The sequence below is a fragment of the Heteronotia binoei genome, chromosome 9 (genome assembly GCF_032191835.1).
Source record: "Heteronotia binoei isolate CCM8104 ecotype False Entrance Well chromosome 9, APGP_CSIRO_Hbin_v1, whole genome shotgun sequence".
NCBI classification, from domain to species: Eukaryota; Metazoa; Chordata; class Lepidosauria; order Squamata; family Gekkonidae; genus Heteronotia; species Heteronotia binoei.
This window is the reverse complement of record NC_083231.1, coordinates 93,428,641-93,440,910: the sequence shown is the minus strand read 5'-3', so window position 1 is coordinate 93,440,910 and position 12,270 is coordinate 93,428,641. Positions and strand designations below refer to the sequence as shown.

Below are 12,270 nucleotides of genomic sequence, written 5' to 3'. Positions count from 1 at the left end.
TAGATGTCTCCCTTTCACTGCATTCTGTTTGCAGCAGTGTCCAGTCTCTGGGAGGTTTGCAGGCAGACCAGAAGGTAACAACCTTCCACTGCTATCTGTCCCCAGCACTTGGCATTCAGAGCATTGTATAACTTCAGATAGAGCCCAAATGAGAGGTCAAAAACTTGGCCAGTGTTTTTAGGTTCTCTGCACTGCCCTGCTGCTTTCAGAATTAAAGTGCAAGTTGTGTCAGAGGGAAGTTTTTAACCTAAACTTGATGGACTATGTTACAAGGCCTGTTAGTAAACGGGGGGGGGGGGGAATAATTGATTTTAATGTCATTTAATATGCTCTATAATAATGAGCACTTGGCTGAAATGGTACTGACTTGTATAAATTTGTTCAGAGGAGACTGCTGGGCATTGGCAGCAACATGTACTTTCAGCTTTTCTCAGTTCATGCCCCCCCTTCATATTCCTACCTGGACAGATGATCCTGTTTCTCTAGTAAAGGCATTAAATGAAACTCTTCCCTTCACCTATGACTATGGCATGAAAACACTGGGTTGGATGCAATCAGTTCTCCCACTGAAGAACAAAACCTTTGATCACCAAAAAGGCTGTGCTAAGGATTGTAAGGTGCACAGTGAAAGCCACATGGGATGGGAGTGTTGTATTAAAAAGAGAGGAACTGATTGAACTTAAGCAAAAACTCAATTCTACCATTCAGACAGCCATAGAGAGTTAAATTGCATGATTGAGTCAGTTTGGTGTAGTGGTTAAGTGCACAGACTCTAATCTGGGATAAGTGGGTTTGATTCCCCACTCCTCACACGTACCTGCTAAATGTTCTTCAGTCATTCACAGTTCTCATACAGCTGTTCTCTCAAGAGCTCTCTCTGCCCCACCTATCTCACAGGGTGTCTGTTGTGTAGAGAGGAAGGGAAGGCGATTGTAAGCCACTTTGGGACTCCAAGTGAAGGGTGGGGTGTAAATCCAATCTCCTCCTCCCCCCCCCTCTGTTTTTGAAAGGGAACATCTGTTTGATTTGGACAACTTCACAGAGAGGCTGTGACATGGAGAATCTGCATTGTGCATTATGTTATAGAATGTGATAGTAAGAGTTGCCAACTCTGGTTTGGGAGATACCTGGAGATTTTGGAGGTAGTGCCTGTGGAGGATGGACTTTAAGAAAGAAGGGACTTCAGCAGGGTATGATGCCATACAGTCCACTCTCCAAAATATCTGTTTTCTCCAGGGAAATTGATCTCCGCAGTCTGGAGATCATGTCATTCTAGGAGATCACCAGGCTCTACCTGCAGTTTTGAAACCCTAGATAGAGGGGAGATCACACCCACTCTGCCTTTGTGGGATCTTCAGCTGAGGTCTGAACTGGAACACAGGTAATTGGATTGCCTCGCATCAAAACCTGGGTGTTTTCTAGGCTTAGAGCCATCCAGACAAGGTCTGTGCGGTATGTTCTGCCCAGCAAGACTTTACAGAGGTGTCCTCCTAAAATGTTTGTGTGTGGCACTTCACAGGCCGGGAGAGAGGCCCTGAAAGGCCCAGCAATGACACACAGGCATGTACTTCACATTAGTTTTAGGCTCCTGTGGTTTCATTGCTTTTTATGGATCTTTGTTTCACCAGGCAAGTTTGTTTAGTAGCTTTATCAGATAGATAACATAGCTGGAGAAAAGTTCACAGGAAAAAAGGTCACCTGCAGATGTGTCTCTTCCCCAAGAGAATGTTTATATGGTTAAAACTTACATCTGTGTTTTAAAAAGCAATAAGTGAGGCTGTAAAGAGCCTGTGGTCTTCCTTGGTAATTGTGTGTGTGTTTTGGGTGGAAGGAGGGATCAAAACCTAAGCTATGCTCGTTTTTATATCACTCTAGTGTCATTTCCTTCAACTGTGAAAACACATACATTTTACTGTTTTCTATTAAATTATGGCTTCTTTTGACCAACATTTTAAAAACTAGAAGGTACTCTTTTTCTCTCTCTCTCCCCCCCCCCAAGTTTCTTCTAATCACTGACATTGTCGTTAGTGTCACAGGAATCCTCCTCTAAGTATTTTTTTCATTTTCGTTGTGATTTTACTTCTCTGCATAACATGTTAGTGTCAGTGACATATTGTTGCTTATCTTACTATTCAAAAGCAGGAGGGAAGGAATCTTATGACATTTCATCAACAAAGGACTTTTCCTTTTCAATTATTGCTTTTAATCTGAAATTGTGTGCTTCAAAGGGATATTTTGTGATAAATTGATTTGAGTTCTTACAACAGATTTAAATTGGCCCTCAGATATATTCAATTATGACAGAAGCTTTCTTTAATTTGAAGCAGTGAAAGGCTGGCAATTAATAGTTCAGAAGGGAATTTGAAACATATAAATAAGAAGCCTCATTTATTCCGGCAACATTTTTAAATTAGAAGGCTATGCTATTGCAGATGGGCAAATTATAAATGTATATAATTCTCTGTAAGAAACAGTGAGAGGAAAGCTCCTCCCATGGTGGAAGGGAACCATTGGACCTACAGTCTGCAGCCCTGGGGGTGTTCTGATGTGCCATAGTAATGCATGCATACAGCTTTCCCTGATTTTGAAGATAATTCCTGCTGACTTAAAGTTCTGTATGCACAGGAATTTCTGGGTCTGTAGAAACACTTTTATGATGTGGCCACTTACAGACACAAGCGTTCCGCTTTATATAAGAAGCATATGACCTCTAAATTGTCCTGATACTACTCTCTCCCTCCCCCCCTCTCTCTCTGTGTTAAGTTCTGTCAAGTCATTTATTTAGACATTTTTAAATTAGAAGGCTATGCTATTGCAGATGGGCAAATTATAAATATATATAATTCTCTGTAAGAAACAGTGTCTCTGAGACGAAAGCTCCTCCCATGGGGTAGGTATTTGTGGGTTTCCTGCATTGTGCAGGGGGTTGGACTAAATGACCCTGGAAGTCCCTTCCAACTCTATGATTCTATAAGTCACTTCTGACTTATGGTGACCCTATGAATTAATGGCCTCCAGATGTCCTAAAATTAACAGCCTTGCTCAGGTCTTGCAAGCTGAGGGCCTTGGCTTCCTTGATTGAGTCAATCCATCTCATGTTGGGTCTTCCTCTTTTCCTACTGCCGTCAGCATTTCCTAGCAATATTGTCTTTTCCAGTGACTCTTGTCTTCTCAGAATGTGACCGAAGTATGATGGCCTCAGATCACTTCAACTTGATTTGATCTAGAACCCGCTTATTTGCCTTTTTTGGCTGTCCACAGTATCAGTAAAACTAGGAATTGTGTGAAGTAGTTTTTCAAGGAAAGACTCAGAAACTCTAACAGAGGATCCTGAGTGCTTCATCCAACTATAGTCCCAGGGTTTATTTGCCTTTTTTGGCTGTCCACAGTATCAGTAAAACTAGGAATTGTGTGAAGTAGTTTTTCAAGGAAAGACTCAGAAACTCTAACAGAGGATCCTGAGTGCTTCATCCAACTATAGTCCCAGGGTTAATTTATAGAAACCGCAACAGTATTAACATGATTGAATATATATTTTAAACATCATGATTTTTTCCCCCTGAGATAGGTTATTTTATGTCAGTTTGTCATGTGATGGACCATTTGGGGATTTTGTCCCATGTTTGGTTTGAATGTCAAGCAGGCTCCAGAAGAACCAAAAGAAGGAATGTTGTCAAGTCATGCTTCTAAGAGAAATGTGAATCTGAACACATTTGTCTTTTTTTGTCTGTCTTGCATTTAGATACCCTGCAATCTCAACTCATCAACATGGGTGTTATCCCTACGTTAGTGAAATTGTTGGGCATTCATTGCCAAAATGCGGCTCTGACTGAAATGTGCCTTGTTGCATTTGGCAATTTAGCTGAACTTGGTAAGTCAGTTCTCATTTTAGATATTAAATCCCAACTTCTACTAAATAGTCAGCTAAATTTTGCTTCCAGTATGTCTTCAAGATCAGTTGTTGCCTTGCTACATCTTAGATTAAAACCATGCTCCAGGCAATGTTAATCTCCCGAACATGAATATTTCAGCCAGTCGCTTTATGTTGGCACATGGATTGATTGACATCGCAAAATGTAACAGACAAGTCAGTAGTTCCAGTACCTTTTGTGTGCTTGAAGGCCCACAGAGCAGCTTTGAGTCAGAAAGAAATTTAAATCTAGACATGTAGATTGATCCAGCTGTTTTGAAATGCCAAAACAAATTCCAGCATGCAGCTCATATAAATGTTAAGGTGGCATGCCTGACCTTTAATCTCTTCAATCAGAAAGCTAGGTTAATTTTTTTCTGCTGATGGCAGACAAAGACTTAATTTTTATGTTAGTAATTTTACTGTTGCCATGCGTATATTCATGTTCCACTGGTGCAAAAATTTAACTGCATTGAACATAATTAATAATTTAGGTCATCACATTTATCTTTAAAGGTCTTGGACTCCCCCGCCCTTTCCATTTAGTGACAGGCTTAAGTATTGCAGTCTACTGTTTCTGTCCATGAACAGCATTTAGCTCTATAAATCAGTGCATCAAACATCCTCCTAATACTGAGAAGAAAACCATTCTGCTGTTCGATTTTGTTTTTCTTGCCACTTAGCTTTCCCCTCTGATTTCACAGAATCAAGCAAAGAGCAGTTCGCCTACACAAATATTGCTGAAGAGCTTGTGAAACTGTTCAAGAAGCAGATAGAACATGACAAGAAGGAGATGATTTTTGAAGTTTTGGCTCCTCTAGCAGAAAATGGTGAGATGCTGGTAACCATGAGGGTTTAAAATATGTTACTAGCCCCTCCCCCTATGACAAAAGCAAAAATATACAAAATCTAAAATGACAAAAAGATTACGGTTAATTTTTTTTAAGAACATGGAGGATAGCAACATATCATTACTTGTGCATAAATGTAATATAACAATAAATAGCCATTAGAATGAAAACAGAACACAGATTGTGTGTGTGTTTTGAGAGAAAACAGTTTTATTGAAGAAAGTCAATTTCCAAACACAATGTACATTAAGTTTAACATAATTATACACGTCAAGTCTGCAGTGGTGGAGTACAAAGACAGAAGTTCAAAAGTTTAACTTTTATATATCTATTGAACAAAATAAAAACCAATTAAATAAATAGGTAAATATGATAACACCTCCCCCATTTAATCAAAATAAAAATGCCTAAAAAACCCCAAAACAACAAATATTACAGGGAACCTATTAGAGTATAAAGCAATATAGCATCAAATTTAGTGAAACTAAGAGGTTGTGGGAAATCTAATCTAAGTGGTGACAAATCAGAGTAACAAAATGTCCTTATACACTTTGTGTCTAGTGATGGAATTAATATAGATTGGGTCATTATCAGGTTTCTCAAGAATTGGGAGCCGGATAGCAATGTAGTTGGAGTAGGCTTGATAAGGATCCGGTTGATTTAATCCAGTCGAGATTTTGTCCATCACAATATGGTCCCATACCTTATCAAGCCAGGGGTCAAGAGACATGCTAGTGGAGCTTTTCCAATTATGCACAATGGCGGCCTTGGCTGCAGTTAAGAGTTTAATTATTAAAGATCTCTTTGAAGGAGATATAGAGAAATTGGACCAGTTATTAAGTAGTATGAAATCCAGGTTTTCCGGAAGTATTGTTTGTTATATTTGTAATTTGAGCTAAAATAAGTTTCCAAAACTGTTTAATTGGTTGGGGGGGGGGGCATTCCCACCAACAATGTATGTAAGAGGCTTTGGTGTCACAATTTCTCCAACAGCTGGGAGGAGATTGTAGAGATATATGTGAAAGACGTTGTGGAGTGTAATACCACCGGGCCATCAATTTGAAATTGTGTGTGTGTGTTTAATAAAAATGTTCTAAGTTCAGCCCAGAGGATTTTGTTTTGTTTTTGGTTAAGACAGCAGTTATAAAACACACTTTTAAAAAGAAAATGAACCAGCTTAAGTTTTCTGTTTGGAATCTATCTCAGCCTTTTCTCCCTATATCTAATGTATATATTTATGTTTTACCCCATTGAATTTTGAATGGAGCAGAAGTCAATACAGTCATTTACTATCTGAAAGCAAATGCCTTCCAGTGCAGCAAATGTGTGTTCATTCTTAGCCCCAAGTTTATAAAGATGGCTCTTGTTTTTTTCATTCAATCACCACTATAAATTTTGTTAAGATACATTTACACTAGACAGGAAGTTAGTATTTGTTACACATGCAACAGAACTGCTGATCATAAAAAGTTTTGAAATGGACATGCCTCCTTTTCTGCCTTGAAAATCTGGATTTGAAAGGTGAATGCAGACTGGAAGGAAGTACAACTGCATGCGACCTCAGTAAAACCCTATCAGGGGAACAGAGACTGTAGGGAATGAAAAGGCAGGTGGGCCATCGCAGCCCTCATTGCTGAACACCTGTTCAGCATGTCCAGATGGGTACCCAACACAATTCTTCCTTGCAACTGTGACAACTCAAAATGCATGTGGGGAAATTGCTTTGCTTAAGAGCATCCCTTCATCAGAATCTCCCTGAATGTGCAAGATGTACATGGCACAGAGAAAGCTCATCGAGAAGCCATCTGTGTATCCACAGGAAAGGCCCACCTCCTGTTTCCCCAGAACAGAGCATATGACTTTTTGCCTTGCAGAAATGGAACACACACACACCCAGAGCATCCTTGTATCACACAGTTGGTAAATGGCAGCAAGCCAAATACAGTTTTTTAGTAAACAGTAGCAAGTTATTTACTCTTTATTGGTTTATCTGCTATTTTGCCATTCACTGTTTATTTCTATAGTAGCAAGGGAATGCAAGGGGCATCTGCTACTGTTTTAAAATATCTGGGTTTTGTTTTTGTCTCTCTTTTTAGAATCCCAGATGAATTTATGTACCACTTTTTTTTAAAAAAAAAATGTGTTATATATTTAAAACTCAGCCTTGAATAAGGCCTGCCAGATATTCAAAATCCATCGCTACTTCCAGGATATGGGGATGTTTTTGATAACCATCTTCATAGTGCCTGCAAGCCAACAAAATTGTCTGTGCTTCCATAAATGGTGATCTATCACTGCCAGTGTAGAGAATATGGATTTGATGCTGCATTGTCTCACTGTGGAATGTTTCCTTGGTTTCATGAAGTCTTATTCTTACAATGTGCATTATTGGTTTGTACTCATGGCATATGACAAGTATTTCAGATCTTGTGTCCTGATGTTCTGTACCTAGATATTATTAAGTTGCAACTAGTTGAAGCAGGACTTGTAGAATGTCTACTTGAGATTGTCCAGAAGACTGTGGACAGTGACAAAGAGGATGACATTGCTGAGCTTAAAACTGCCTCTGATCTTATGGTTCTACTACTGCTAGGAGGTGAGTATCACAAATGAGTTCACACATGCCATTGTAGTAAAGAATTCCCATTAGCACACTGCATTTATTTTCAGTATAAAATTATGCTGGATGACTAAACATTGCAATCAGCAGGCTAAATTGTATATATTTATGATTGTTGTTGTCTTTGTTTATAGCCTACCTTTCTCACTGAGCCTCACGGCGGGTGACAAAATATGAAAAGCAATTCAAACAACCTCCAATAAATAATGCAGTAAGACCAGGATTAGAGAACTGGAAACAATGCAAAAAACCCCCACAAAACAAAACAAAAAACCCTGTCTGAAACAGCAAAAACTGTCTGATGTATGACATACAATAATGAAGAAAGGAGGTTGCAAAGGTTGATGATATTGCAGTGAAAAGGAAGGTGGTACATAAAATAAACCATGAAATTGATTGCAACACTATCCCTTATAAAATCAACCTGCTGTGCTGTTCCATTATATTACTATTCTAATTCCTTTGTAAAATTGCTCTTCTGAACTTTTCTGTTTGCATGTTCTGTGAAAGGATACATACAGGGGTGGGCCTTCTTGACCAGCTCAGGCAAGCTGTGATATAGTGCACTGAGTCAGGGTTTTCCTGCCAAAAATGTATTATTGCTTGTTCCTGCTACCCCCACATCATCACACCCATTTGCAGGGTGGCACCTTCAAGTCGGCAAACCTGTCACAGCTTTGTGAACATGTAAAATGGCCCAGAGTAGCCCAATCTCATCAGATCTCAGATGCTAAGCAGGGTTGGCCTGATTAGTACTTAGATGGGAGACCACCAAGGAAGCGCAGGATTGCTATGGAGAGAAAGGCTGACAACGGAAAACCACCTCTGACCATCTCTTGCTTTGCAAACCCTACAGAGCTATGAATTTATGGCACTATACACCCACACACCTTCAGAAGGCTTTGCTCAGATGAGCAAACCTGTCACGGCTGTGTGAACATATAAAATCAGATCAGACTTTCACCCCACCTCCCTGTTTTCACATACACATATTTTTCTAGAATGATGCACATGTGAAAGGACAAAATGGCTGATTTTGTTTGTATAAGTAAACATTTACTTGCTGAAAGCCAACCAAAGAGAATGGAGATGTTTTCGATTTAAAAGTCCAAAGCATTTGCTTTCTCCCATATTTGTTTTCTCACACTCTGCAAGCCGCCCTGAGCCTGCCTCGGCGGGGAGGGCGGGGTATAAATAAAATTTTATTATTATTATTATATTCATTGCCTTCCCAATCTCATTCAGTGGTAAGGCATATGTCTTGTATGCTCAACATCCCAGACTCAGTTTTTGAGATTTTCAAGCAGCAGAACTACTTGCCCAAATCCCCATGTGAAAATTTGTGTAAAGATTACTGGCTCAACAGCACAGGCCTCTGCAATTATTTGAGTCTGAACTGTACTGTAGATGACCCAGTGAGCCAACTCAGTACAAGGAGGCATCATATGACCATGTTTTACATAAGAAATCTTCTGTTTCTTTTGCTTCTAGATGAATCAATGCAAAAATTATTTGAAGGCGGAAAAGGCAGCGTGTTCCAAAGAGTGCTTTTATGGATCCCCTCTAATAACCATCAGCTACAGCTTGCTGGAGCACTGGCAATTGCAAATTTTGCTAGAAATGGTAAGAATCATCAAGATTAATATTCTAGCAAACAGCAATAAGGTTGTGACTGTATAGCTGTGTGTACTGAAAATTATAAGTGGACTAACAGACATGATTTCTGAAAGTATTTCCTTGCTCAATACACATCTGTTGTTAAATGTTAAGATTTTCCACTATAAGTTGGAGTGGGAGGTGGATTTTGCACAGTAAAAGACAGAACAGGCAGAAAGCCATTTAGTTTTGAAATTCTGCTTTCAAAATTGTTTTAAAATGTGGAATGGGGAGAAGAATTTCACCATGGACAGAGTACTTTTAAAAAAACGAGCTGTCCTGAGCCGGTGTGATAGAGCTAATTATATATTTAAATAAAAATCACCTGGACCTCTCCCCCCAAAAAACCCTTTGCCAAGAAGTTTGTGCCCCAGAATACATAGTCCTGTCAGGCTTCATTGCCTTCCCAATCTCATTCAAAATGACTGACTTGTGATCATTTGCTGTAACCAGGTAAGCCAGACTCTAGTCCAGTAGTGCCCTAGAGACCAAGGGAGCTTTGACTTGTGAAAGCTTCTACCTCGAAAATGATCTTTAGGGTGCTACTGGGCTCACATTTCACTCTTCTACTGCAGACCAGCATGGCTGCCCTCCTGATGCTAATCAAAGAGTATTTTTCTAGAATCTGAAACTTGGGGTGGGTGCTTTTAACACAGAGGAATCTTTATTCTCAGTACAATGCTTCGTTCCAAAGTTATGCTTACTCTGGTCTTGTACAGATGGCAACTGTATCCATATGGTGGATAATGGCATTGTTCAGAAGCTGATGGATTTACTGGACAGGCACGTGGAAGATGGAAATGTCACTGTGCAGCATGCAGCACTGAGTGCACTCCGAAATCTTGCTATTCCCGGTAAGCATTGTAATGTATTGCCAAGCCTACAAGAGCAAGATTCTTTTTCTCTATACAAATCTAAGGGGAAGGTGATCTGAGTTTTCTTCTGATAAAGTCCGCATATACCAAACTGTGTAGCTTTAAAGTCATTTTCTCTTGGACAGCATTCTTGGTTAAGACAGAGCCAGTGGCTTGGAAGTTCCTTATCATGATTCAGCCATGAACCTGTTGGGAGGCATGGGCATCCCACTGTCTCTCAACCATTGTTCCCTATCTGCAGTTAGCAGATATATACCATTCATCATCGACCTTCTGTGCAGTCCCACATGAGACCTGCCATCGGATAGGTCTGTACAACTAAAAGCCTCTGGGCACACAGGGCACTAGAGTCAGAAGCTTGTTCCTGCCTAGCGACCATGTGCTCCCATGCAGCAGCACCCTCTCTATCCTCAGTTCCTCTTTTGCCGCTGAAGGAAAAAGTTGTGGTTTTGGAGTCTCCAGCTACAGTTGAGAAGATTCTTTCTTTGTTCTTCTGAGTGTCTTCCATGGCCCAGAAGGCCACTTTCAAGAAGTGTTCCCGATGTGCGACAAAGATGACTCAAACTGACAGACATGACATTTGTCTGTTCTGTTGGGTGAAGGAAATAGTGTCTCCTTGTGTAAGGCCTGCCAGTGCGTCACATCTAAAGCTTATGGGGATAAAGCATTGAAACTTAAGGCAGCATTGTGGGAGAAAACCCTTGGAACCCTCGTCCACGTTGGCCCCAGAGAAAACTCCCAATTCCGCATCTTTGGAATTGATGGGTTCGGTTTCATCTCCCAGATCCATTTGGTCTATCCACTGCACTCAGGGTATTCTCAAAGTTTAGTACTGTATATTGCTTACTTCTGTATGAGGGTTGCCATATATTCCCTTATTTAGAAGAATTGTTATTAGTGGTGGATTCCAAGAACCTGTTGTTTCTGTTGGACTCCTCTGGCTACAGCTTTGGATGTGCAAAAAATGCTTGCTTTCCAGGATTTACCTGTAGATGTTAGTATCTGAATAGTTACTAGCGACACTTCATATCTTTTAGGACATGGTACATTAAAAATCCCTTATCTATATTGTTATATTTCAGTTCATGAATGCATCTATTCATAATACCAAGATAATGAGAAGGAATCAAAATTAATATTTTAAAAATTCCTTTGACCCTGTTTTCTTGCTTAGAGAGGAGGAAATAGAGTTTAGCGATTTTCCTAGTCTTCCCCCCCCCCTTTTTTTTTTAACAACATAAGCTTCTGTGCTCAGAAATCTGTGCCAGAACAAGCAACATCTTGTTAACTGGCATTTAGAATATGGACTAACTTCTCACTTCTAATTAAAATGCATTATGGAGCAAAGTCTGTCTCCTGCTTCACACGTGGGGGTGAAGAGCCTCACAGGAGTAGAACAGGTGTGGTTGCCATGTACAGCAGAGGAGAGGTCTCAGGAGACTGAACACACACCTCTCAGCGTTATAGGCAGGTGTATCCGGTAGATTTTAATGTAGCAATTATGGCATGTAAAGAACAGTCTGCATTCATGTTTACAAAACAGAAACGTTTCTGCAATTAACAATGCTTATATAGCACATACTGCTTTTCATACTCCTTTGTCTTTCATGCACACATGGCCAGTTCATATTACACTCTGCAATGAAGCCTCTGTATGTTGTGGGCTCTTTCGTGCTCCCAGATCATAAAGTGTTTTGTGTGGCATGAAAGCTAAATAAATGTGCCTCCCTCATATTCTCCACCCACCCATCCTTTTTGCAGTACATAGATGATTGGAGTCAAATGTACAAATGCATGTGCATACTTGTTGGCTTGTACAAAATGTTTACCCAGAGGGACAGTTACGCGGGCTAAAAGCTCATTCCTGCGTACACCACCACATGTAGAACATACACACAGGGGCATCTGTCCCTCTATATAGATCTACTCCCCAGATCAACCCAATTCCTGGTTATCGCTACTCACAAGCAGATAGCAAGAAGAGCATAGTTATAAATGTCTGCCTGGATGATTAAACAGTTTAGTAAAATCATCCAGTGGGCTTTTGCAAGAAAGTTAAGCTGATCCAGTCAAATTCTGTACTTGCAGACCTTCACTGCCTGTGTGAGACCCAGGCTGACAGATTTGAAGGTGCATTTTGTTTGTATGTAAGTCACAGATGTTAAGTAGATGAACTTAATACAAACTTCCTAAAACGACTGGTGTTTGCACAGGGGACTACCTTTACCTTTAAAACAAGGATTGGTGACCAATGCATACAGAAATGTATTTGGTCACATCATATTCCAGATTCCCGTAGGTAGCCTCACCAGGCAGATCAAAAAATCAACACTGTGGGGCCATCCACACCTTGGGGAG

General features: G+C 40.1%; 1 protein-coding gene across 9 annotated transcripts in view; it reads left to right on the top strand.

Moving 5' to 3' along the window:
* Positions 1-12,270, top strand: part of RAP1GDS1 (Rap1 GTPase-GDP dissociation stimulator 1) — a 144,135-nt gene that overhangs the window by 117,231 nt on the left and 14,634 nt on the right. For all 9 annotated transcript variants that reach the window (XM_060247021.1, XM_060247020.1, XM_060247016.1 and 6 more), the window contains 5 exons: positions 3,743-3,871; positions 4,615-4,740; positions 7,214-7,357; positions 8,873-9,004; positions 9,757-9,891. In XM_060247021.1, coding sequence (XP_060103004.1) covers positions 3,743-3,871; positions 4,615-4,740; positions 7,214-7,357; positions 8,873-9,004; positions 9,757-9,891 — 666 coding nt within the window. The remainder of the gene's footprint in view (positions 1-3,742; positions 3,872-4,614; positions 4,741-7,213; positions 7,358-8,872; positions 9,005-9,756; positions 9,892-12,270) is intronic.